Here is a 27389-nt window from a genome sequence, read left to right as displayed (position 1 = left end):
AGTCAGCACATGAGGCACTGAGATCATATCATGACTTCACTATGTGGTTTTATAAACCTTAAAATCATTAAGTGTCTCGTATCACATGTACAGTATGACAGGCTGCAGGTTCAGTCTGAAGTCTACGCTGCCATCTGTGGATGATGTTTCTCAACATATTATCATGGGAGGAAAGAAAATATGTTTCATGTTCGATAGCAAATTACTCAATTACATTATTGATGATTCTCCTAACTTTTACCAAAACATAACATCTTTATATCAGCCAGCTGAGACATAGAACACACACAGAATCCAACTCACTAAAAGAATATCATTCATGAATATTTTATTGGATATGTTTATATAGTGAAGAGTTGAGAGTTCAGGAGTAAAAATGAACGTTTTTCTGAGGGTCAACAGTAAAGAAAATCTACTTCAGACAGAAATGTGTCCCATATTCTACAAGAACAACATATTTTAGCATCAGAAAATAATGTTCTTTTCACTGTTAATGTTAATGAAAAAACACTACTGTTTTACTTACTCATTAATCAACTGAATTATTTCAGGTACTGGTCCTTTAATCTGACTGTTCGCCCTCCAGTCCAGCAGACTTCGCTGTTCGCTTTCTCCGCTTCGCTCCGCAGGAAGCGAACAGTTGACGACGCGGAACTCAACGGTCTGTTCGCTGTGTTTACCTGTTTACCTCCTCGCTGTCTCTCTCTCTCTTTGTCCGCTGGAAGGCTGAATGTGCGCAGAAAAGGAGAAAATGTGCGCCGTGCAGCTGCTGCGGGTGTCGGTACATGAGCGGATCAGCGCTGCCGCTGAAGACTTTCTGCTGCAGGTGGAAAAAGGAGAAGAAACGGCAGAAATCCCGCTGAGAGCGCTGCTCACCGAGCGGCTAACGGCGGCTGCGGAGGAGATCGTCGGTCTGTTGGAGGAAACCGTGGCGGAGTACGAAGACAGAGTGGAGCGGTCAGAGCGGGAGATCTGCCGCCAGAGGAGGCTGCTCGATGCCGTGCTGAAGCCCGAAGTCAAGCTGCTCAGAGCAGGTCAGTCCCGACACACCGGACCAATCAGATCACGACTGTGACATGAACACAAAAGTTCTGAGTTTAAATTAAAGAGCGACAGATGTTTTATCCGTGTCAGCAGCATCCGGGACACCTGACCATAACTTTTACATCATGAAAAGGTTTCTTCTCTCTGCTCCAGAGATCTAATCACTGGGTGTCTTTACTACCTGCTGGTTAACATCATTTTCCCCACAGTGACCAACACTAACGTCCACCCTACACAACCTTGCAAAACGCATGGATGTTTCCTAACATGCCTTCTGTCAGGAATAGTATTTAAATATTTACACAGATCAACAACCTTCTAAATTAAAATATCTGTTAATGCTTTTATAGCAGGTTTCAATCTTGTGCTTTGACCTTTGTTAGCGGGGATGCCCTTTAGTTTACAGGTTGCAAACAGGTTGTGCATTTAAAGGTGCAGTGTGTTGGATTTAGTGCCATCTAGTGGTGAGGTTGCAAATTGCTACAACTAAATAGCCTTCCCTTCTCAGCGTGTAGGAGAACCTGCGGTGGCTGCGAAACTCACAATAAACATGAAAGGTCCTCTCTGGAGGTAGTGTTTGGTTTGTCCGTTCTGGGCTACTGTAGAAACACGGCGGTGCAACATGGCGGCTCCGTGGAAGAGGACCCGCCCCCTCTGTAGATATAAAGGCTCATTCTAAGGTAACAGAAACACAACGATTCTTTTTTTCAGGTGATTAAACACTAATTAAAACACACTTATGAATATTATATTCAGTTTCTGCCAAGTCAGTTTTGCTAGATGCCACTAAACTCTACACACTGCACCTTTAAATATTTACCAGTAATCACCTGACGCCTGGGCTGCATCTGTGTGTTTCTCTTCTTCCTTAAACTTTTTTTCTTTTAATCTTGAATCAGTTGCATCTTCTTTACTCTCTCCTTGTTTTTCTGTCAACACCGTTACATCCTGCAATTTCTCCTTCATCTTCAGCGTGGAGGGTTTGTTTGTTTTAAACACCTGCGTAGCAGGAGCGGGTGGCGGTTTGTTGGTTGCTCCTTGTTAACAGTAAGAGCTGCCTCGGTGTCTCATCGAGGATACGGTGTTCAAACGGAAAACAAAACGAGCGCTCCTAGAAGCTACAACCGAAACTGTGGTAGGAAGTCAGTCTGAGCTAACAGCTGTAAAGTGATGGAAGTTTGTGTAAACGATATTTCAGAATTTGAGAGATGGGTAAATGGTGTTTATGTGTGTTTAATCTCCACTACAGCCCTGTGTATAACTGTAAAATAAAAAAGGGATATACGGGAGATTTACTGGATATTATGAAACGGGAACGCGGCGAGAGAGGGGGTGAAAATACAGGAGAAACCCGGGAAATAAGTCAGCAGCTGAGCTCTGTGGAAGCTGATGTCTGTCAGATGGATTGTTGTGAAATTAGTTCCCCGCCGGATGAATTATAATATCTTTGATCCTCTGACTTTTCATCTGGCGCCCTCATCTGGTCTGATCAACATTTCTTTGGTTTATGACCAAATACCTGCAAAATTAATGACATTCATCAGCCTCAGCTGTGTTTAATGCTACTTAGCATGTTAGCATGCTAACACACTAAACCAACATGACTGCTGCTAAACATCAACATGTTTCCTAAAAGCATCTTCAGACTCAGAGGATCCTGGTCACTCTGTGAGTTGAGTATGAAGATGAAACAGACTGTTGATCACATGTTTCTGTAGAAAGTCATCAGTCATGAATTGTTGATCTGTTTCGTCCTCAGAGCCGCTGCAGTCGGTGATCCTGAACGACTCAAACCTGCAGCCTCCAGTCGACCCCGCAGACCTGAAACAGACTGAAACTGAACACGACAGCGATGTTTCCTGCCCTCCGACGCCTCGCTCCCCCTCACCTGCCGACTGTCAGCCCGTCTCACCAAGCGGCTCCGTCATCGACAGCGAAGGCGATCTGGACAGTGACTGGACAGAAGAGCGTCGCTCCAGGACACTGAGACATCTGAGGAAAAAGAAGAGAGGACGGCCGCCGCTTGGCCTCGCAAACAAACGTAAGCGGTCGTCTCCAACGCAGAGTTTCTGGTGTCAGGTGTGTGGACGCGCTCTGCAGGGTAAAGGCTTCCTGCTCAAACACGTCCTGCAGGTCTGCGCCAAAGACCCAGACTGTCGCTGTGGTTTCTGCGGTGAGCGTTTAGACTCGGCCGACGCCCTGACTGCTCACCTCCAAACCCACCAGGAGAAGAGTAAGACCTGCTCGTTCTGCGGGAAGACCTTCCACTCCATCCTGGCGCAGGAGCTGCATGTCCGGCTGCACACTGGAGAGAAACCGTACAGCTGCGATGTTTGCGGCAAGAAGTTCAGCCAGAAGGGCAACATGACTTCACACATGCGCGTCCACGCCACAGAGAAACCCTTCCAATGCAAAGAGTGCAGCCGGGCGTTCTGTCACATGTCTTCTTTGGAGCGACACATGCTGGAGCACAGCAGCAAGGTGACGCTCAGCTGCAGCGTCTGCGGTCAGGAGTTCAGTAAGAGGAGACTCCTGCGCCAACACATGACGAGTCACCAGAAGGACGGCAGCGACAAACCCAAAAGATGCCGCAGCTCGGCGCCGTCGTTCCGCTGCAAAGTGTGCGGAGACACCTTCGACAGGAAGAGCTTCTTAGTGAAGCACGTGGAGACTCACCTACAGGACCCGCGTTGTTGCTGCGGACTCTGTGGACACCAGTACGAGTCCGCCGACAGCCTCGCCGCTCACCTGCGCTCGCACCGGGAGATCAGTAACACTTGCCACGTCTGCGGGAAGAGCTTCCCTGCTCATGGGGCGCTGGAGATGCACATGCGGATCCACACCGGAGAGAAACCTTACAGCTGCAGCTTCTGCGGAAAGGCCTTCAACCAGAGCGGCAACCTGAAGACGCACCTGAAGATCCACACAGGTGAGCGGGCGTTCTTCTGTAGCCTCTGTGGGAAGGGCTTCACCCAGAAACAGACTCTGGACACGCACGTCCGCTTCCACAACAAGGAGAGACGCTTCCTGTGCCAGGTGTGCGGGAAGGGCTTCATTCAGGACGTGGACCTGAAGAGACACATGCTGATCCACACCGGAGAGAAACCGTACAGCTGCAGGGTCTGCGGGAAGAGCTTCCAGGCCAAACGCTCGCTAAACGGACACCTCAAAGTCCACACGGTGGGGGAGGGGCCGGGCACGGAGCAGGACCACGGCGCCGAGCAGAGGAGGCTCAACGCGTTCTGCTTCGCTCAGCTGTAGCTTGTACGTCAGCCTGAAAACTAAAAACTCTTCTGGTGTAACTGTTGACTCGTAGAGCTGGACTCAAACCAACAACTTTGTTCTTCAGTTTCAAACAACTTTAATAACAGTTATAAGTGCTGATTAGGGATGCAGCGATTAACCGATTTCACTGTTAACTGCACTTTAAAATGTCCCGGTTTTGTAACTGTAAAGGCGACACCGAGTGTTTCCGTTCTCACTCTGTGAGAAAATGCGACATTATGGTGCGTTATCTTTCTATGAACAACGATTGTACTGTGAGGAAAATTAAACAAAACTAGATTGTGTTTAAAAAAAACATGTTCAAGGGGCAACGTGGTGCAGCGGCTTAAAACGCCAGTTCAGATACGTTAAGTTACACCTGCTGTGACGAGAGCGACTCCCCTCGTTGATGTTTGACGGGGGGCAACGTTAGCTAAAGGAGACGAGATTTTGGATACATAAAGAAGGGACAGGTGGTCGTTTAATTGATCAGACACCTTGAACTTCATGCAACGTCTCAAGTTACTTAATGGAATTAAATGTGAAAGTGTCGCTTAAAATCTACTGAGTAGCAGAGAGTTAAGAGTCGGGCTTTCAGCGTAATGTAAATCAACAGCAGCAAAGCAGGAAAAGGAGCGTTACACCATTTATGAATGAACACTCACCTAAACAGCAGTAATCCCCTCGAGGACTCAGTGTGACCATTTTACATCCTGTTTCTTCGTCCCGTCTGTTCTGAGGGTTTTGATTGGCTGGTACGGAAGGTAAATATGCTAAAAGACTAACTGAACATTAGGATGTTGTGGACTTTCAGCATCATACCCTGGGATCTAATTAATTGCATTTCAGTGATTAATAACACTCTTTCTTTCATTTTTACTAATATTAAACTAATAATATTGTAAAGAGTATGTAGACCTGCTCTATATGAAAAGTGGGCTGAGATAAATCCTGATATGATTCGGCGCTATGTAAAACAAACAAGATGTTAATTATTAATAGATAATTTTAGAAACTGATAAGAAACTGTTAAAAGCCAAGAGAGAAATATTTTGGGAAAATAAAAACAACAAAACCTCTAATTAAAAATCATCCATCCGTAGTGTTGTGACATAAATTTTTGCATAATAATAATAATAATGAAACCCTGATTTTGTCCTCAGACTATAATCGTACCATTGAAATCTATAATCGTTGCATCCCGAGATCTGATTATCATCAACACGACAGAAATAAGTTCTCAGATGTTCAAAAGCAGTCGAACAAGATGTTTATGAATCTGAGCAGATATTTCATGTCGACGTTCAGTGTTCAGCTGATTTTCTGCGTCAGTGAGTCAAATAAACACGTCGAGTCAAACAGTTATTCAGTTCTGAATAAAAAGTTTCTGGTTCTGACTCTGTTGTATGATGATGATGATGATGATGATGATGATGATGATGATCCTCGGAGGATCAGAAGAAGCCGTCAGATTTTCATTTTTGTTTGTTTTTCTTGTTCTGTGATTATTTGTTTGTGTGAATGTTGTTTCATTTATTTATTTTCGTTTGTTTGTAAGGGATTATTTATATTACACATAAATATTACCATTTGATGAACCATAATTAGTTTAAAGCTCATTTTCATGGCAGGTTACAATGAAAACACAGTAACAGACAAAGAAACAGAAACATACTGAATAATAATAATAATAATAATAAACTTTATGTGTATCGAACCTTTCATACAAGAAATGCAGCTCAAAGTGCTTTACAATATATATATATATATATATATATATATATATATATATATATACAGCAAGTGCCTCACATGAAAATAGAATGAACATAAAAAAAACATTAATGTAACATAAGATGGAAAATAAAACCCACTGAAGAATAATAATAAAATTAAAGCAAAGTTAAAAAATAGAATATATAGAATGTATAACATCGAGTGAAATACATTTTAAAAGAAGCGCAGCGGTGCAGAAGTGTGAATCAGGTCTGTATCTGGAGAGTCGTAGCTAGTTAAAGGCTCAAGTGAAAGAAATTTTTAGCTTTCTTTTTAAATTATTTAATAACAATAATAATACTTATGACAAACTTTATTTATACAGCACTTTTCTTAAAGTTACAAAATGCTTAACAGAGAAGAAAAAAGAATTTAAGACAATTATAATCAAGAGAAAGCCAACAGATGATAGATATGTCTGTCAGTGTGTGCTATAGTTGTGTCCTCCGGTCCAGCAGAGGGCAGAGCGGCTCTCTGTCCGCTCTCAGTCTGAACTCGTTGTCCCGGAAAACCGCCGTGTTGTTGTCTTCCTGCTGGCCGGCGGGACAAAGCTCTCCTGCGGGATGTTTCTTGCTGGAGCCCCGCCGCGCTGCGGGCTGCGGGCCCTGACGGAGTCGGTGTCGGAGCTGCTGACCCGGGTCGGGGAGGAGGTCCTCGGGATGCTGGAGAAGCGGAGCGGCGGCTTCGGGGGCTCCGGGGGCCGCCTGCTCCGCCTGCTGCTCACCGAGCGGCTGGCGGCGGCGGCGGAGCGGATCGTCGGGCTGCTGGAGCGGGAGGTAGAGGAGTACCGGCGGCAGGTGGAGCGGCAGAGCCGGCTACTGGAGGCGGTGCTGAGCCCGGTGGTCCGACTGCACCGAGCAGGTGAGCTCAGGCCGCCATGTTGGAGCCACATCAACGGTCTGGCTGTTGCTAGGCAACCAGAGTGGTGAAACGCTCCTGTGTCTAAAAACGTGTTTAGATTTATGACTACTAAAGTGAATAGAGGCCACTTTAAAACACGTCATATCAACGTCATCAGTTCGCTGTTATGCTCTTCTTCTTCTACTCAGGTTTTAACTGCTGCGACTCCAAAAACTTTTCTTAATAAAAGTTGCTTCAAGGATTGAATCTGTTCTTCAGTACACATGATTCTGTTTTACTGATCACATGTTTTATAAACCATATTACGTCAAATGAATATAAATCTTTGTCTGTTAGAAGCGTCACATTCAAAACAAGGAACAAGATAACTGAAAACACAAAAAGCTTCTTTACCTCTGGACGACATCACGAAGCACTTTTAAAGTTTTAACTTTAAATTGTAATTTATTCGTTGTGTTTTCTTATATTGCCTCCGTCTTCATGTGTCATTTCTCGGTCCTGGTTTGTCAATAAAGTTGTTTAAATGTAACCAGAGACAGAAACAGAGAAATCCCTCCGACTGAAGGTTTACTGAGGAAACATTTCAAGTTAAATCTGTTAAATAAGAATCAGACACTGCTGTGATCACATTGATTGACAGGTGATTAATATTGAAACTAACAGTCGTGTTTATTGATCAGTAATGTTTGAATACATCTGCAGGTTCTTTGTTCAGTTTGCTCTCAGATGAGAAAACAGATTTGATCACAAGATGACAAATAAACAACAAATTTTGCTGTGTGACCTTTCAATCATATGTTGAATAAATATTACTTGGTACTGAAGTGGAATTAGTGCCTCATAGAAATAAGTGAAATAAAATTACATTAAAATAGAAAAGAAAAATTCTTTGTTGAAAAGTTGATGTTGTAACAGTTGAAATATGAGTCAAAGGAGATTCAGTTCAAGTGTAAACACTAAAGTTGAAGAGGTAATGTGAGCGTGAAAGAAGTTGTGTTTGTTTAGAGGAGCTGATTCTTTTGGTTAAGAGTCAAAACCTGAAGTGTCCAATGAAACTGAGATTTGGAGCTGAGATGTCAGTTGGTTATTATACTTTATCCTTCAACTCCACTACATTTCAGAGGGAAATATTGTACTTTCTACTCCACTACATTTATTTGACAGCTTTAGTTACTTTTCAGATGAAGATTTGACACAATGGATAATATAACAAGCTTTTAAAATACAACACATTGTTAAAGATGAAACCAGTGGTTTCCAACCTTTTTGTCTTTTGACGTCTTACAAAAAGCAGTGTGTAGTCGGGGTCACATTTCACATGTCTATGAGTTGTTAACAGCTCCACCAAATAGTGATTTTTCCCTCTAAACTTCTCACATGCTTTCATTTCAATAAATGTTCAAATGATCCAATATTTCAGCAAAAATCAAAGATTAGAGAAAAAGTCCAAAAACTGAAAACAGATTTGTGTATCAGAACTTTGTTTTTTCTTCTTTCCTCTCCCATTAATCATCTCACCACCCCTCAGATTTATCTGCTGACCCTTTGGAGGGGCCCGACCCCTAGGTTGGGAACCACTGGACTAAACTAGCTAACTGTATATAAAGTAGTGTAAACTAGCTCCACCTCCAGCAGCTACAACAGTAACATGCTGCTCTAACACTGATGCTTCACTATTAATAATCTAATGATGTCATATATAATAATATATCAGTCAGAGGGACCAAACCACTACTTTTACTGCAATACTTTAACTACATCAAGCTCATAATACTTATGTACTTTTACTGCAATACTTTAACTACATCAAGCTCATAATACTTATGTACTTTTACTGCAATACTTTAACTACATCAAGCTCATAATACTTATGTACTTTTACTGCAATACTTTAACTACATCAAGCTCATAATACTTATGTACTTTTACTGCAATACTTTAACTACATCAAGCTCATAATACTTATGTACTTTTACTGCAATACTTTAACTACATCAAGCCCATAATACTTATGTACTTTTACTGCAATACTTTAACTACATCAAGCTCATAATACTTATGTACTCATAGCTCATAGTACTTCTTCCACCACTAAAATTAACTCTCAGATAAAAAACAAGACATGAAAGCAGTGGAACTGTTCAGTTGAAGAGTAAAAATGAGCTCAAGTGTCAGTTGATTTAAAGACCAAAATTAAAAATAATAAAGTCTTTTTGCTTAAAATGTGACATTATGTGAGAGCAGACGAGTTAAATGATGGATGTGGGAGTATGAAGAGTTTGCTTTAAATGTCTTCTCTCTTATTTCAGACTCCGTCGGTTCATCCTCTCTCCGGACAGGTGACCCTGATGAAAGACAACCTCAGGTGTCAGAGGTTGACCCCGCCCCCTCAGCCTCGGCCCCGCCCAGCCCCAGCTCCTCAGACGTGTCAGCAGCCGACAGCGACGAGGACTGGCAAGGCAGCGATGACTCTTCGAACGTTAAAGACACAAACAGGATGGGGACAGACGGAGGACAGTGCTCCGCCGGTCGGAGACGTAGAGCAACGGTCTCGTCAGTGTGGCCGGCGGCTCAGCGCTGCGTCATCTGTGGAAAAACTTTCCGCCACAAAGGAAACCTGGTGAAACATGTGGAGAAGCACTCGGACGAGCCGGAGCATCTCTGTGGAGTCTGCGGAGGACGCTTTAAGTCCTCAGACGGTCTGATCGACCATCTCAGATCACACAGAGAGACCGCCAGCAGCGGCGGGACGTGTGAGATCTGCAGGAAGACGTTTCAAAACATGGAGACGCACATGAGGAGTCACACAGGAATCAAACCGTTCAGCTGTGACGTCTGCAACAAGAGTTTCCCCCGACCCGGAGCGCTGAGGAGGCACAAGAAGATCCACAGCAGGAAGACGCTCGACGTCTGTCAGGTCTGTGGACAGACCTTCACCGAGAACCAGCTGCTCCAGGATCACCTGAAGACTCACGAAGAAGAAGACAACGGAAACGGCAACGACGAGGATGAGGAGGACGATGCCGATCAGTCAGAGACACTGAAACCAAAGAGAGACAAAAGACAAGCCCCCGGTCTGAAGTTGTCTCAGTCCATCTCGCTTTGCTGCAGAGTCTGCGGAGATTCCTTCCACAGCCGAGGATTCTTGAGGAAACACGCCGAGACGCACTGCAGAGAGTCTCCGAGCATCTGCGGCGTCTGTGGACAGCAGGTGGACTCGTCAGACGGTCTGCTGACTCACCTGCAGTCTCACCGAGAGACCGGCGGCACCTGCAGCATCTGCGGTAAAGGTTTCCAGAACATGGAGACGCACATGCGAAGCCACACGGGGATCAAACCGTACCGCTGTGCCATCTGCAACAAACGCTTCCCGCGAGCTGGTGCTCTGAGGCGCCACAAGAAAATCCACACAGGAGAGCGACCGTACGTCTGCCAGCGCTGCGGGAAGACCTTCATTGAGAGCAGTGCCCTGAAGACGCACAGCAGGAGTCACTCCTTGGAGATCCACGAGGGCAACGAGCCACCGCCGGACTGTACAAACTCTGAGACAGAGAAAAGTCCTGCCTTCAAAGAGAACGCCAAGACGTCCACTCAGACGGCGTCTCACTGCTGTAAAGTCTGCAGAGAGTCTTTTCAGAATAAAGGTAGTTTGAGGAAACATGCTGAGAGCCACTCAGCAGAGTCTGTCTGTGGCGTCTGTGGCGAACGTTTGCTGCCATCAGAGACGCTGACGGACCACCTGCAGACTCACAGAGACGCTGGCAAAATCTGTCACATCTGCGGTAAAACATACCAGAACATCGAGACTCACATGAGGAGTCACACGGGCGTCAAACCATACCGCTGCAGCATCTGCACTAAATCCTTCCCGCGGCCTGGTGCCCTGCGGCGCCACAAGAGGATCCACAGTGGGGAGCGACCATACATCTGTGAGTTCTGCGGAAAGACGTTCATCGACAACGGCGCTCTGACGACGCACATCAGGAATCACACCGGCGACAAACCAGCCAACCGCGTCTCCTGCGAGACCTGCGGGAAGAGCCTGGCGTCGGTCCATGTCCTGGAGGTCCACAAGAGGATCCATACGGGCGAGAAGCCGTTCCAGTGCCGTGTCTGCGGGAAAGCCTTCAGGCAGGTAGGAGGGCTGAACGCCCATATGCTGACCCACACCGGGGAAAAGCCGTTCAGCTGCAGCCTTTGCAACAAGAGCTTCAGCACCAAAGGTTACCTGGAGACGCACATCCGCTTCCACAAGAAGGAGCGAGCGTTCAGCTGCCACCTGTGCTGGAAGGCCTTCGTCACCAAGAACGACCTGAAGAAACACCTGCTGACACACACAGGAGAGAAACCGTACAGCTGCAGAGTCTGCGGCAAGAGTTACCAGGAGAAACGCTCCAGAGACGTCCACATGAAGGTCCACCTGGATGTCCGGCTCAGCAAAGAGCCAATCAGGAGGCAGGACAGTGTGCAGCCAGATTTCATACAGCTGTAGCGGTCGTACTGGTTTTACAAACTAGTTTGTTGGTTGTCAGCAGAGACACAAAACTGTTCATTTCTGAAATAGAAAACAAAAAGTCCACTTAAAGTTCAGTTTACTGGTCATAATCTGTTTCACGCAGCTTTGATTTCTGTTTAAAATCTTTCTTAGAAGTTCAGCAGCTTCATGGAAGTGAAATACAAACAAAACTTCCTGATTTTTTTCACAGTACTGATTTGTTTTGCTGCAGCGACATGAACGATGATGTGCAATAAATGCTCTAAAAATGTCTCTTGAGTTTGTTGATTGTGGACTCAGCTGAGAGATGATATTAGAAGTCAAATCAATATCATAAATTGGTTTTATATCATGTTTGTCACAATGTGGCCTGTTAATAATCAAATTAATATTATTAAAGTCCCATAAATGTGTTACTGTCCGCGAGGTCGTTTGACAGTCCCTCAGTCACATGACTGGCGGTGTGAGGTCCTGTTTACAGGTTAAGTTCACTGAATTACTATGATTTCCGCTTAAAATTTCAGAATAAAAGCTCTAATATGACATTCATCAGAGTGTGATGATTTAATGAAAATGTATAAAGAAACTTAAAAACGTTCTTGAGGTCCATGGAGGAGTTCTTTGGATCTTTAAAAGGCATTGGTGGAAATAAGTACATTTAGTCAAGTACTGTACTTAAGTACAGTTTTGAGGTACTTGAGTATTTCCATGTGATGCTACTTTATACTTCCACTCCACTACATTTCAGAGGGAAAAATACAATGCTTTAATTTCTGTAAATGTTCAAATGATCCAATATTTCAGCAAAAATCAAAGATTAGAGAAAAAGTCCAAAAACTGAAAACAGATTTGTGTATCAGAACTTTGTTTTTTCTTCTTTCCTCTCCCATTAATCATCTCACCACCCCTCAGATTTATCTGCAGACCCTTCGGAGGGGCCACGACCCCTAGGTTGGGAACCACTGGACTAAACTATTGGTACTTTTACTGCAGTAAAGGATCCATAGACTGAGTACGTCTTCCTGTTAAAATGTCCCAATGTGATTTTATTGTGCAGACTTCCTGCCTGCTGCCGTGTAAAAGTGTGTACTTTAACTGTTTCTGCTCAGCCGACATTAAACCTGCAACAGCAGCTTCTTCCCTCTCTGAGTCTCTGAGTTTCATGGTGGAAACATGCTGAAGCTCGACGTGTTGCGGCTGTTTGTCGATCAGCGGCTGACGGCAGCGACAGACGACATTTTCCGGCTTTTTGCCAGAACGATCGCCGAGTATGAAGACGAAGTTCTCCGGTCAAAACAGGAGATCGACCGTCAAAGGAAGCTGCTGGAGGCGGCGGGACGACCGGGGGACACACCGCCAGGTCGGTGGACAGAAACGTCTCTCTGCTGTTTGTTTGGTTTGATGAGCAAAATGTCCGCTGAGTGTGTGACGTAGTGTCTGTTTCCCGCCAGATGTCGCTACTGCCGTTAGATAGATCCAAACAGTTTCATTCAAATATAAACAGAAACTTTACTGTAGTAAAAATACCAATACAGCAATACAGCAATACAGCAATGTAAAATACTCCATTACAAGTGAAAGTCCCGCATGAAAAATCCTACTACAGTAAAAGTACATAAGTATTATGAGCTTGATGTAGTTAAAGTATTGCAGTAAAAGTACATAAGTATTATGAACTTGATGTACTTAAAGTATTGCAGTAAAAGTACATAAGTATTATGAGCTTGATGTAGTTAAAGTATTGCAGTAAAAGTAGTGGTTTGGTCCCTCTGACTGATATATTATTATATATGACATCATTAGATTATTAATAGTGAAGCATCAGTGTTAGAGCAGCATGTTACTGTTGTAGCTGCTGGAGGTGGAGCTAGTTTACACTACTTTATATACAGTTAGCTAGTTTAGTCCAGTGGTTCCCAACCTAGGGGTCGGGGCCCCTCCAAAGGGTCAGCAGATAAATCTGAGGGGTGGTGAGATGATTAATGGGAGAGGAAAGAAGAAAAAACAAAGTTCTGATACACAAATCTGTTTTCAGTTTTTGGACTTTTTCTCTAATCTTTGATTTTTGCTGAAATATTGGATCATTTGAACATTTATTGAAATGAAAGCATGTGAGAAGTTTAGAGGGAAAATTCGCTAACTCTCATTTTAATTTCACATTTTCTCCAGAAGCTTTGAATGAGACAGAAGAAAATACTTTGCTCACTCTTGAAATAAAACATCTTTATTGATTATGTAAAGCTTCAGATTGTTCACACATCCAATCAGTAAAGTCTGTTAAATGACTCTTGTTCAATGATTTCATGTTCAGATTCATTTCATCCACACAATCAGTTAGTTTAACCCAGAATGTACAAGAACATAATAAATGATTATTATCATGATAATTACAGTTTGACTGTACTTTTTTAATGAATTTACAAAGTGATGAGAACAAAATATCTATGATGAAGGAAGTTCTGCTGTTTTCTCTGTTTTAAGAAACAACAGCACACAAATACATCAATACAAACATGAAACTAACATTTAGAACAAAGAGAAGTTTATATTTTCATCTGAAGAAACGTCAGTGAAGGTAAAAGACGTCATCATGAGCAGCGATAGCCTCCATGGATAAAAACACACAACAAAAAGTCACATTTAAAGAAACTGAAAACATCAACAGAACAACAAATGAAAAGAAGAAAGTGTTGATAATCCCAGTTTGATTGACAGCTGATCTCTGTGCAGTTCAGAAACACCACAGCAACGAGCTCTCAGAAACAATGGAGACAAAAACATGAAGAATTACAACAGAATCTGACACATGAAGTCTGAAATGACTTCTGTCTATTTGAGTTTACACAACTCAGCTGTGGATCCAATATAAAGCCCAAGTCCAGCATAGAGAGGCTGAGTGAATGTGGTCTGGACTCTGCGGAGGAGAGTCATGGTTTTAGAGACACTGTAGAAGGACAAAATACCTGCTGTGTGATCCAGGTACACTCCTACTCTGGAGGAATCAGGACCTGAGATGAAAGTTGAGATATCATTGAACCAAAATATAAAACTGTTCCTGTCACAATCTAAAGACCAAGATTTGCTATTATGTCCAAATCCAGAGTCGCACCCTGCTTTGCTGATATTCTTGTATGCGACTGCTACCTCAACACATCCCCCGCTCCACTCCACCTCCCAGTAACAACGTCCAGTCAGACTCTCTCTACTCAGGACCTGACACCCTCCAGTGAATCTGTCTGGGTGATGAGGATAAGACGTATATTTATGTGTTCGTTCTGCTTTTCTGTTCCCATCAGATAATAACAGCCATGTGTGTGCTGTGTTTGGATCCAGGGTGATTTCACGTGAATATCTTAAGAATCCAGCTCTGGTCTTTGGTTCTGGTTGTGACAGTAAAACCTCCACATCAGTCCCTGTTGGTGAGATGTTTGTCCATTTCTCCCACAGGATGTCCAGTAGTTGATCTCTGAGCTCTGACACAGCTGCTGTCACATCCTCAAAGTGTCTCAGAGGACGGATATTGATGCTGGATGAGTCTGTAGATGCACTGAGTTGTGACAGTGAGGGGTAGTTGTGTAGAAACTGGTTGTGATCCTCTGTGTGTGAAAGCTGCTTCAGTTCAGCATCTTTCCTCTTCAGCTCAGTGATCTCCTGCTCCAGCTTCTCCTGAAGCTCTTTGACTCGACTCACTTCAGTTTCCTGCTGGGATCTGATCTGCTGCTTCACATCAGAGCTTCTTTTCTGGAGGAGACGGATCAGCTCAGTGAAGATCTTCTCACTGTCCTCCACTGCTTTATCAGCAGAGCGACTGACGGCCTCCACCTCCTGCTGAAGCAGCTTCACATCTTTCTCTCTGTCCTGGATTCTCTGCTGGATGTTTTGTCGACTCACCTCGAGCTCTCTCTGCCTCTCAGTCCTTTCTGCTGCAGCTGAGACTGTGTCGTGGCCTTTATGTTCATCCACAGAGCAGAGATAACAGATACTCTGCTGATCAGTACGACAGAACATCTTCATCACCTCATCATGACGAGAGCAGATGTTCTCCTGGAGCTTCTCCGAGGGGTCGACCAGCTTGTGTTTCTTTAATGGACCTACATCATAATGAGGCTGGAGGTGATTCTCACAGTAAGAGGCCGAACAAGTCAAGCAGGACTTGAGGGCTTTCAGCTTCCTCCCAGTGCAGACATCACAGGCCACATCTTCAGGTCCAGCATAGCAGTGATCAGCAGAAGCAGCTTTGAGTCCAGTCTTCTTCAGCTGCTCCACTAAAGCTGCTAACATGGTGTTTTTCACCAGGACAGGCCTCGGTGTGCAGGTGTGTTTGCACTGAGGGCAGCTGTAGATCTTCCTCTGATCCTCTCCATCCCAGAAGCTTTTAATACAGCCCATGCAGTAGCTGTGTCCACAGGGAATAGCCACCGGATCCTTCAGTAGATCCAGACAGATCGAACAAGAGAAGGTTTCTTGGTCCAGCTGGACTCCTTTCTGCGCCATGTCTGCTCTCAGTAGCAACAACTGTCTGAGTTTCACTTCCTGAGAAGTGAAATAGGTTTGGGCTCTGATCTGAACAACATGTGTTTCTGCAGTGAATGCTGCCTGCAGCTCTTATACTGCATCACATGTTGGTTACACCCATCTGCAAACTGTAGATCTGAAGGGGAGGGAACCAGGAAGTGGAGCTTGTTGTGTTTAAAGGGGCAGGGATGGTTATCAGGACGAGGAGCAGCACTGTGAATTAAAACTGTTTCCTCAGTTACAGTGAAGTCTCAGTTAAAACCTCATTAAAACATCATTAACATCATCCCAAAGGACATGAATGAAGCAGATCAACTGATGGAGTTCATTTATTGATTAATTTGAATTGATGAATCTAGAAAGTGGATGTACTTTTGTTTTTACATTTGATTAATATGATCCTTTTAGTTTTCTCAGAACTAATCAACAGACATCACACTCCAGTGTTTTATTTTCATCGTCCCAGTACAGTATTAAAGCTTTATTGATCATTGTGAAGAGCATGATTCACATTGGGGGACTAAAGAACTGTGTTGTGTTCTTGATAACTGTGGACTGACTCAGCATGTGACGGAGTCCACAAACAACAAGGGAAACACTCTGGACTTAATCATCTCCAAGAGTCTGAACATTTCTAAGGTTGTGGTGACTGATGTTGTGCTCTCTCTGATCATTCCTGTGCTTTCTTTGAGAGTGCTATCTCCGTGCACACAAATGTTCAGACAGAGGTAATCACAAAACTATATATCACTGAAAACACCAGTGAAATATTTATTCAGGCTTTCTCTTCCACACCCACTCTCTCTTGGGTCTCAGTCAATGATCTTGTAGATGATTTCAGTTCTAAAATTACCGATGTTATTGATGCCATTGCACCCACTAAGCTGAAGCTTGTCTCTGGTAGCTAAAGATCTCTATGGAGAAACACCACGCTGGTCAGAATAGTAGAAAGAGTGTCGAAAAGCTGAACACAGGTGGTGAAAAACATTATATTGTATTTGAATGTCTCTTTACGTTGCCTTGTGTTGCTTTTATATTCTGTCTTGATGCCTTTTAAGCTCTATGTAAAGCACTTTAAAATGCCTTATTGTGCTGTACAAATAAACTTGAAGCATCAACCTTAAATAAAAGCTGCTTCAAACACACCGTGTTCAACTTGAACTTCAGTAACTGTTAATACAAACTAAAATTACTGCAAAATAAACCAGAACACAGCGAAAACTAAAGTCAAAGCTCCAGTCAGTGAAGATCATAATCCAAACCACCAATAAAGACTTTAATAATAATCACTAATAAAGGCTTTAATTTCAGCTTTTTTATTTAAAAGATTCACCACAAGCTGCCGTTTTATCTCCTGTGTTGTTTTCTTTGAATACCAAAGAGTTTAAAATCCACAGACTCTCACTTTAACTGACTAAAGTCTGCTGACAATACGACACTGATGGCTTCTGTGTGAAGGCGACACTGCAACTCGTTTCTCTGCAGCAGTGCTGTTTGAAATAAAAGCAGGTAAAACCACAGAGTTCATCTTATCAACCTTTTAACAATCACATGATCCTCTGTAGAAACTGTCAGCAGCAGCGCTGGAAGAAGTACTGAGATCCTTTACTGCAGTAAAAGTACCGATACAGAATAAAAAAATACTCCTTTACAAGTAAAGTCCTGCATGAAAAATCCTACTCAAGTTGTCCACGGGCCAAATTTGACTCATTTTCAAATGTTTTTATATCAGAAATATTGGTTTCTTCCATGTAATTGCCATAAAATAACATGGATGGTTCCATACTATGATCTTTGCAAATAAAATTAATAATCACTACTTTCTTTGAATTGTGGATGTTTATTCAAATTTATAGCATCTGTGGTCCTCCTGGATCAAGTATGACCTGGCCACCACTAGGTGGTGCAATGGGTCACAATATTATACTTTCCAACACACACACACACACACACTCTGACAGTTTTTTTGACACTAAAGACAACAATCTCTTCAGTCATTTGCAGTACAGCAGCTGGACAGTCAACAGGACGCTGTGTATTAAACTAAAACTTTAGGACAACAGTGGAGGACTGTATGTAGTAATAATAACAATAATAATAATGTTGTTTCAGTAGATAATTGTCTGATTGTGACTGTTGGAAGTCAGAGATCATCAGAGTTAAAATCTGAACCAAAATGAACAGAAACTTTAATTTGATTCTCTTATAAAACAACATGTTTCCACAGATTCACCAAGAAATCTAACAAACAAAAACACACAGATTCATAAAACATGAACAGAAACACAAATTAAAAACAAAATGTTCTGAATCAAACTGAAACATGAAACTGAATAAAAATAATAAAGTAAGAAATTTTTAAAAAATCAGTGAGTGTTGAAACTGTCTCATGTCTAATAAAACTCTCTAAATATCAGCTGTTTCCTCCTCTACAGCTGCTCTGCAGATTTTCACCACAGAAGAAGAGTGGCAGGTAAGGGGGCGGAGCCCCAGTTTACGCATTAAACAGGAAGAGGATGGAGCTGCAGCTGAACCTGAGATGGCAGACTCCAAGTTCACACCAAGTCCTGATTGGCAGAGGGAGACACCAGAGGAAAACCTGACTGCTTCGTCCAATCAGATCCAGTCTTGGACAGAGGCGGGGCCTGACAACACACAGGAAATGTTCAGTGTCAAACAGGAAGTGGTTGACGATCACATGATGCTGGAGGCTGCAGTCCGAGCGGAGATCAGCTGCCAGCAGGAGGGTTGGTGGAGACAAAATTCTGTTATTTTATTTCCTGTTCTGATGTCGGATATTAAACATGGTCAAAGTTCCAAAACTTGAGGTAAACATATGTAGAAAAGCTGCCTGCAAGTCAATAGTCAGGGCTTCAACCTAACAAGCTGACGTCAGCTCGTCACATATACTAGCCTTGGTTGCTAAGGTGGTTGCTAAGGTGTTTCCATGTGTTGTTAGTGTTGCCCACTCTTGAAGACTTTGAGAAGTTGACATTTGGAGTAAAGAAGGAGAAAAAGAAGTGAAATCCTGCTACTAGAGTTTGTTTACGTAGCCTCCTGAGCCGGAGGAAGCTTCCTGAAGCTGACCAATCAGAACAGAGTGGGCTCATCAGGAGGCGGGGCCTTAAAGAGACAGGAGCTAAAACAGCCTGTTTCAGACAGAGGCTGAACTGAGGGGCTGCATAAAGGACCAGTAGAAGATCAATAAGGAGTTTTTAACTGGAAATCATGCAAAGATATTCCAGTAGAGCCCCAGAATGTAAATATAGAGGCTGGAAATGTGCAGAATATGTGTCCTTTAAAGTTACGATGGAGTGGATGTCACTCGACAACTAAAGAAACAAGTGACAGGAGTTTAAATGTCATCGGTGTCAAAATGTCAATCATTTATTTTTCTAATAAAAACATAAATCATCAGTTTTTTTCAGTGTAAACTCAGTTGTTCTTCTTCTTCAGGTGTTCTGCAGATTTTCACCACAGAAGAAGAGCAGGAGGTGAGGGGGCGGAGCCTCATTCTGAATCACCTGCATGTTAAACAGGAAGAGGGCGGAGCTCAACCTGTGGAGTCGGACGCCAAGTTCACACCGAGTCTTGATTGGCTGGAGAGCGGCGGCGATGACGAGAGAGGCTCTTCATCCAATCAGACCCAGTCTCACAGAGGGGAGGAGCTTCTTCGCACCGAGGACGTCGTCCAATCAGAGTCGTCTGCTGAGGATGCCGACGCAGCTGCAGACCAACATACCAGCGCCCAGTCTGAACCAGGTCTACAGAGGACAAGGGGGGCGGGGCCTCCTGCCTGCAGCAGCTGTGGCAGAGAGTTCAGCTCTCAGAGGACGCTGAGAAAACACATCCGACGCAGCTCGTCTCAGAACCAGGACCAGATGACCTGCAGCCGCCGCAGACCCAACGCCCCCTTTGTGAGTCCGGTCAAGTCCTTCAGCTGCAGGATCTGTGGGACTTCCTTCTACACGCAGGGGATTCTGGTCCGGCATGCCGAGTCACACTGCAGGGAGCCGGAGAGCCGGTGCGGTGCCTGTGGGGACCATCTGGACTCGGCCGAGAGCCTCAGAGACCACCTGCGGTCCCACAAGGAACTGGGCAGCACCTGCGACGTCTGCGGCAGGAAGTGCACTTCCATCAGGAGGATGGAAATCCACCGCCGGGTCCACACCGGGGAGAAACCTTACCGCTGTGCCTTCTGCAGCCGCGACTTCAGCAGGAAGGAGAGTCTGGAGAGACACCTGAAGGTCCACAGCGGGGAGAGACCGCACATATGTGGACTCTGCAGGAGCACCTTCACCAGGAGGGCGTACCTGATCCAGCACCTGAAGACCGGCCACCCTGAGAGACCAGGGGTCGAACCTACAGCAGGGATTTATTTAGGAGATTGTTGATTTTATATTATTATTGTCACCTATAACTGATGTCCTGAGCCAGAATCAAACCTGTGACGTTACAGTGACACAGTTTAAACCAGCATTTCTCTGCTGACCAGGAACTTATTTATTGAATATTAAAGAGCCAGTATTGTGGAAAACAATAAACTGATGTTTGGGATGGATCAGGGTGATTTTGGAGCCTCCTGTGCTGTGAAATGACTCATTTCTATCTCCTCAGTCTTTTTAAGTTATTTGAAATGTTGAAATTTGCGGCTGCAGTGCGAGCGGCGTTGAGGCGGTGCTCATTACTACGTCACACCTGAAAGTCAAACCAAATCTGCAGGAAGCTTTAGCAGGAGTCTGCCCCCGGCACTATGCTGAGTGTTTACGTAACTTTTGTAGTCACAGTTTGCATCACAGCAGGATGACGAGCAAACACTGGAAATGTTGCTGGTTGTTCAGCAGATAAAAAGTCTTACTGCCTGGTAAACATGCTACTGCTTTCATTAGGTCATATTCTGATTGGCTGGAGGTGTGGCCCGCACCTTCACCCCCAGCCAATAGGGTTAGGGTTAGTGTAGGAGGGTTAGGGTTAGTGTTGGAGGGTTAGGGTTAGGGTAGGAGGGTTAGGGATAGGGTAGGAGGGTTAGGGTTAGGGTAGGAGGGTTAGGGATAGGGTAGGAAGGTTAGGGTAGGAGGGTTAGGGTTAGGGTAGGAGGGTTAGGGTTAGGGTTGCAGGGTTAGGGTAGGAGGGTTAAGGTTAGGGTAGGAAGGTTAGGGTTAGGGTAGGAGGGTTAGGGTTAGGGTAGGAGGGTTAGGGTTAGGGTAGGAGGGTTAGGGTTAGGGTAGGAAGGTTAGGGTTAGGGTAGGAGGGTTAGGGTAGGAAGGTTAGGGTTAGGGTAGGAGGGTTAGGGTAGGAAGGTTAGGGTTAGGGTAGGAGGGTTAAGGTTAGGGTAGGAAGGTTAGGGTTAGGGTAGGAGGGTTAGGGTAGGAAGGTTAGGGTTAGGGTAGGAGGGTTAAGGTTAGGGTAGGAAGGTTAGGGTTAGGGTAGGAGGGTTAGGGTTAGGGTAGGAAGGTTAGGGTTAGGGTAGGAGGGTTAGGGTTAGGGTAGGAAGGTTAGGGTAGGAAGGTTAGGGTTAGGGTAGGAGGGTTAGGGTTAGGGTAGGAAGGTTAGGGTTAGGGTAGGAAGGTTAGGGTTAGGGTAGGAAGGTTAGGGTAGGAAGGTTAGGGTTAGGGTAGGAAGGTTAGGGTTAGGGTTGGAGGGTTAGGGTAGGAAGGTTAGGGTTAGGGTTAGGGTAGGAAGGTTAGGGTTAGGGTAGGAGGGTTAGGGTTAGAGTAGGAGGGTTAGGGTTAGGGTAGGAGGGTTAGGGTAGGAAGGTTAGGGTTAGGGTAGGAGGGTTAAGGTTAGGGTAGGAAGGTTAGGGTTAGGGTAGGAGGGTTAGGGTAGGAAGGTTAGGGTTAGGGTAGGAGGGTTAAGGTTAGGGTAGGAAGGTTAGGGTTAGGGTAGGAGGGTTAGGGTTAGGGTAGGAAGGTTAGGGTTAGGGTAGGAGGGTTAGGGTTAGGGTAGGAAGGTTAGGGTAGGAAGGTTAGGGTTAGGGTAGGAAGGTTAGGGTTAGGGTAGGAAGGTTAGGGTTAGGGTAGGAAGGTTAGGGTAGGAAGGTTAGGGTTAGGGTAGGAAGGTTAGGGTTAGGGTTGGAGGGTTAGGGTAGGAAGGTTAGGGTTAGGGTTAGGGTAGGAAGGTTAGGGTTAGGGTAGGAGGGTTAGGGTTAGAGTAGGAGGGTTAGGGTAGGAGGGTTAGGGTAGGACGGTTAGGGTTAGGGTAGGAAGGTTAGGGTTGGAGGGTTAGAGTAGGAGCTCATTTATAATACAGATTTTATGTAAATAGCTCCAGAAACAGCCTGCTGGAGGAGAGAGGGGAATCTTAGCTGTAAGGAAAGATGGGTTTAGAAAAATCTAAACAACGTTTGGTGAATAAAATGTCATAGATATGTTTAAAATAGACTCAGTATTCATAAAAATGCATCAAAAAAAGGCCATGATACCAGATTTTAAATACAAGATCAGATCCTGATTCTGTTCAAGTTTAACAGATTGAAAGAAATGTGGTGAATACTTGTTTCAACCACTGCCATTAAACCGTCGCAGAAGAAGAAGAAGAGACACAACGAGATTACGTCATTAAAAGAGCGACAGTCAAATATGACATTTCTGTTGGTTTCATGTATTGATGTGAGGAAGGTTACAGTTTCCTCATCATCGCTCCACACAGATCTGACGTTTAAGTCACATGATTCATGTATGTCATCGTTTATTCACTCAGTCTGTTTATACTTGATTTTCATCCGCGCAACTTTTTTCAGCGTTTACAGTGTTATTTTATGTATTAACAGGTGGACAATAAACAGCTAAAACACACAACATGCAACATACATTTTATTGTGTTGTTCCCAAAGAGTGAAAAGTTGCAGACAGTCTTTTCTCATTTATTTTATGTCTCATTACTCATTCAAGTCATTTTTGGACTCATATTTCTGTGTTAATCTGGGAGACTCATGGTTGCTGTTACAGAACAGCTCGTCCTCACAACAAAACAACAGTAAAGGTCTTAAACTCATGCTGGCAAAAACCACTTATGGTTACGTTTACATCATCATGTGTTATGACCCGAAGAAGAGACGCTGTTCAGGTGACGTTTATATAAGGTGACTTCTCTCTCAGGAGGAGGCAGGACGGCAAAAAAAGGCAAAAAGTGGCCTTTGCTGCAGGAGACGAGTGTTCGCCTCCTGCTTCCAACCAAGTGTCACCGCGAAAGACACGATGAGACACCAAACCACAATCTAACCCGAACCAAGTGGTTTTTGTCTCCATCTGTCCTCTAGAGGGCGATGAAAACACTCATGTAGGTCGTTTTGGGAGTCATTGGAAGTAGACCTACTCTGTGTTGTTATGTTCTTATTTATTAAATGTTGAGTCTAACAACAGTGAAGTTCATAACTTAATAAAAAAAACTGCTGTTTTTATGGGCAAACATCATATTCACAGAGTCAGATTTCTTTAGTTTCTTCCAAACAAAAACTTGTTTTATGTTGAAGTTCAGACGTTCTCTTCAGAAACACTGTGGACGACCACAGTTACCAGATGATGATTCTTATTCACTTTTTAAATTATATTTATTTATTTTTGTCTTTTAATTTCTGTGTTATGTGTTTTTTAATATTGTACAGTTTTATTTCTGCGTCTGTGTCTTTGTGATCTGTTTATTTTATTTTTTCTCCATTGTTTTATAATATAACTGTGCTGGTAATTTAAAAAAAAAATTAAAAATATATGTTTTTTAATTTTCAAAAAAAGACTTGCTTCCTGTGACGTCCTTTGGCGTGCTGCGTTCAAGTGCAACATTCACCGTCAGACAAGAGAAACAAAAACACACGAGTGTTTTTATTAACAAGAGAGTGGGAGGAGGAGTGTGTGTGTGTGTGTGTGTGTGTGTGTGTGTGTGTGTGTGTGTGTGTGTGTGTGTGTGTGTGTGTTTGTGTGTGTGTGTGTGTGTGTGTGTAGGTGGGTGGTGATCATTTCCAGGAAGAGGTACAGAGGGGGAGAGAATGTATGTGTGTGTTACTAAGTGACTTCCTGGTCCACCGGGTGTATCCTGTCAAAACACACTCACGACCCTCCGAGTGTGTGTGTGTGTGTGTGTGTGTGTGTGTGTGTGTGTGTGTGTGTGTGTGTGTGTGTGTGTGTTGTTCATTAACTTCATTTAATGTCTCAGAATGAAAACATTCAAAACTACAATCAGAAAAACAGATTTTATTACAGGGTCAAAGGTCAGACTGAGGCAGAAACTGAACATTTCACACATTAAACTTTAACAGCTGATTCAGCTTCAGCTCAGTTTAATCTTCATCATCATCTTCATCATCACAGGGTCTGTGTTGTTTTGGTTTCTCGTAGGTGATGTTAAATGTGGAGCTGCAACCTATTAATTTAATCGCCAATTATTTTGATCATCGCTTTGAGTCATTATTTTTAAAGAAAAATCAAAACAACTTTACAATTTAATTTAAATTTGTTACACAAAAGAATTTTTATTTATTTTGATTGTATTATTTATGTGACAGGGACGATGCAAGCAGCCATTGTTACATTTATATTTGTAGCTTCAGCTTTTAATGGACGTAGAAAGTAGAAATTCATCTTCAGTATCACATCATTCACATCATACATCACAAAAAGTAAAACATTTTACACTTTATTAGATGCAACTTCCTGAAAAAAAAGAAATAAATTGCTAGAAAGACCAATTTAAGAAGTAAATGCAGGAACACAAGACTCAGAACAACGTTGGCTTGTCTATTAATCACCACTTTAACTGAATGATTTGTTTGTCCAAGTGTCCAAATTCTCTGATTTCAGCTTCTTAAATGTGAATATTTTCTGGTTTCTTTAGTCTCTATGACAGTAAACTGAACATCTTTGTGTTGTGGACAAAACAAGACATTTAAGGATCTTGGATGAGACCAAACAACTAACCGATTAATCGATAAAATAATCGTTCGTTGCAGCTCTACGGTTTGTTCAGTTCTCATGAAACTGTCGTTCTGTTATTAACACTTTAAAGATTTCTCATTTGTGTTGTTTAAAAGTTGAGCTTCACAGTTTATCCTCGACTCCACAACGCCGTCCTATAAACACGATGACTGCGTTTGACTTTATAGGCGAGTATGAGGTCATGGAGGTCATGAGGTCATAGAGGTCATGAGGTCAGCAGCTCAGGGAAATAACCTGAACATATAAATCACATCAGACATACTGTACAACTACTGTTCTCCTTCATAATAATATTAATAAGATGATGATGATGATGATAATAATGTTTATTTATGGAGCACATTTCAAGGCAGCAAAATGAAACAGACAAATCATAAAATCAGCAGGTTTTAAAAAAAACAATTCAAGATAAAAGAAAATATCAATAAATGTAATATTACTCTTTATGCCTAAATTTTACTTGTTGTTAAATATTAGACTTTTGAATGTTCTTTTAAATCGCAAATGTATTTATTTTTAAATTAGAAATAATAATTCATTGTATTAATTTCAATATAAATGTTAATATCTAATATCCATGAGCTATAAATAATCAAACTGAAGTGTTAAAATAGAGCAACGAGCTGAACAAACATGTTGAGATATTAAATATTCAGCAGGGTTTTTAGATGTTATGTTGTTTTATAGAATAATCTCCATAAAAAGACATCAAATTAAACTTTTCAGCTTCTCAGCCTGAAAACTTTAAACCTCTTTTCTCAACTGAAGACCATGCAATGTGGTTGAAAGCTCTGGACAAGATTTGGATATTTAAAGTTCTATGTGTGTGACAGTATTATAAACAGCTGCTGCAGAGTTTAGATATTTATATGCTGAATAAACAATGAACTTGATGATCGACAGAAAAGAGTCTGAAGGACAAACTTTAACTTCACTTCATGAGGAAGAAAAACATCTTTACGTTTGTTCAGAGGACACGAGACGTCCTCACAAGTATAATAATCCACAAACACACACAGACTGAAATAGCAGCTCTAATCAGAGGAAGAAAGAAAAAAACCGACAGAACAATAGAAGAGGAAGAAAAGTCGACAGCAGCAAGAAAACTCACATCACTGATTCACTTATTTATTATAAGTTTATTAAAGTGAAACTACTAGAAAACTTTTGTCAGATTTATTTTAGAATAAAAAACCTCACAGAGAAGAGAAAGTGTGGAAGAAATACTCAGATACTTTACTGCAGTAAAAGTATCAAATACTCCATTACAAGTAAAAGTCCTGCATGAAAAATCCTCCTACAGTAAAAGTACATAAGTATTATGAGCTTGATGTAGTTAAAGTATTGCAGTAAAAGTACATAAGTATCATGAGCTTGATGTAGTTAAAGTATTGCAGTAAAAGTACATAAGTATCATGAGCTTGATGTAGTTAAAGTATTGCAGTAAAAGTACATAAGTATTATGAGCTTGATGTAGTTAAAGTATTGCAGTAAAAGTACATAAGTATTATGAGCTTGATGTAGTTAAAGTATTGCAGTAAAAGTACATAAGTATTATGAGCTTGATGTAGTTAAAGTATTGCAGTAAAAGTACATAAGTATTATGAGCTTGATGTAGTTAAAGTATTGCAGTAAAAGTACATAAGTATTATGAGCTTGATGTAGTTAAAGTATTGCAGTAAAAGTAGTGGTTTGGTCCCTCTGACTGATATATTATTATATATGACATCATTAGATTATTAATAGTGAAGCATCAGTGTTAGAGCAGCATGTTACTGTTGTAGCTGCTGGAGGTGGAGCTAGTTTACACTACTTTATATACAGTTAGCTAGTTTAGTCCAGTGGTTCCCAACCTAGGGGTCGGGCCCCTCCAAAGGGTCAGCAGATAAATCTGAGGGGTGGTGAGATGATTAATGGGAGAGGAAAGAAGAAAAAACAAAGTTCTGATACACAAATCTGTTTTCAGTTTTTGGACTTTTTCTCTAATCTTTGATTTTTGCTGAAATATTGGATCATTTGAACATTTATTGAAATGAAAGCATGTGAGAAGTTTAGAGGGAAAAATCACTATTTGGTGGAGCTGTTAACAACTCATAGACATGTGAAATGTGACCCCGACTACACACTGCTTTTTGTAAGACGTCAAAAGACAAAAAGGTTGGAAACCACTGGTTTCATCTTTAACAATGTGTTGTATTTTAAAAGCTTGTTATATTATCCATTGTGTCAAATCTTCATCTGAAAAGTAACTAAAGCTGTCAAATAAATGTAGTGGAGTAGAAAGTACAATATTTCCCTCTGAAATGTAGAAAGTAGTATCACATGGAAATACTCAAGTAAAGTACAAGTACCTCAAAACTGTAATTAAGTGCAGTACTTGAGTAAATGTACTTAGTTACTTTCAACCATTTGTTATATATCTGTGTACATATTATATATTTTTTATGAGTTGTATTTTTATGCAAACAAACAAATCAATAAAAATAAATACACATCTTGTTAAATTA

General features: G+C 42.5%; 3 protein-coding genes across 3 annotated transcripts; all 3 read left to right on the top strand.

The window, feature by feature from the left end:
• Nucleotides 1-617: 617 nt before the first annotated feature.
• Nucleotides 618-5675, top strand: LOC122970022 (gastrula zinc finger protein XlCGF57.1-like). The gene is made up of 2 exons (XM_044336108.1): nt 618-1034; nt 2804-5675. Exons 1-2 carry the CDS (start codon nt 731-733, stop codon nt 4303-4305), a joined length of 1806 nt encoding a protein of 601 aa, XP_044192043.1. The 5' UTR covers nt 618-730; the 3' UTR covers nt 4306-5675.
• Nucleotides 5676-6292: 617 nt separating this feature from the next.
• Nucleotides 6293-11711, top strand: LOC122970012 (zinc finger protein 595-like). Its single transcript, XM_044336090.1, has 2 exons — nt 6293-6945; nt 9255-11711. The coding sequence occupies exons 1-2, from the start codon at nt 6648-6650 to the stop codon at nt 11435-11437; spliced, it is 2481 nt and encodes an 826-aa protein (XP_044192025.1). The 5' UTR covers nt 6293-6647; the 3' UTR covers nt 11438-11711.
• A 576-nt stretch (nt 11712-12287) lies between these two features.
• On the top strand, nt 12288-20924 carry LOC122970040 (zinc finger protein 391-like). Its single transcript, XM_044336135.1, has 3 exons — nt 12288-12800; nt 18391-18702; nt 19412-20924. The coding sequence occupies exons 1-3, from the start codon at nt 12614-12616 to the stop codon at nt 20347-20349; spliced, it is 1437 nt and encodes a 478-aa protein (XP_044192070.1). The 5' UTR covers nt 12288-12613; the 3' UTR covers nt 20350-20924.
• Nucleotides 20925-27389: the final 6465 nt, after the last annotated feature.

The sequence above is a fragment of the Thunnus albacares genome, chromosome 19, assembly GCF_914725855.1.
Source record: "Thunnus albacares chromosome 19, fThuAlb1.1, whole genome shotgun sequence".
NCBI classification, from domain to species: domain Eukaryota; kingdom Metazoa; phylum Chordata; class Actinopteri; order Scombriformes; family Scombridae; genus Thunnus; species Thunnus albacares.
The sequence above is the reverse complement of the archived record's forward strand: the minus strand, read 5'-3'. Positions and strand labels throughout refer to the sequence as shown.

Bases quoted from the DNA above. Each gene is read 5' to 3' on its own strand.
- LOC122970022 (XM_044336108.1), top strand. From the start codon at position 731: ATGTGCGCAGAAAAGGAGAAAATGTGCGCCGTGCAGCTGCTGCGGGTG. The intron at 1,035-2,803 runs GTCAGTCCCGAC...TTTCGTCCTCAG, and splicing joins AGTCAAGCTGCTCAGAGCAG to AGCCGCTGCAGTCGGTGATC.
- LOC122970012 (XM_044336090.1), top strand. From the start codon at position 6,648: ATGTTTCTTGCTGGAGCCCCGCCGCGCTGCGGGCTGCGGGCCCTGACG. The intron at 6,946-9,254 runs GTGAGCTCAGGC...CTCTTATTTCAG, and splicing joins GGTCCGACTGCACCGAGCAG to ACTCCGTCGGTTCATCCTCT.
- LOC122970040 (XM_044336135.1), top strand. From the start codon at position 12,614: ATGCTGAAGCTCGACGTGTTGCGGCTGTTTGTCGATCAGCGGCTGACG. The intron at 12,801-18,390 runs GTCGGTGGACAG...CCTCCTCTACAG, and splicing joins ACCGGGGGACACACCGCCAG to CTGCTCTGCAGATTTTCACC. The intron at 18,703-19,411 runs GTTGGTGGAGAC...CTTCTTCTTCAG, and splicing joins GATCAGCTGCCAGCAGGAGG to GTGTTCTGCAGATTTTCACC.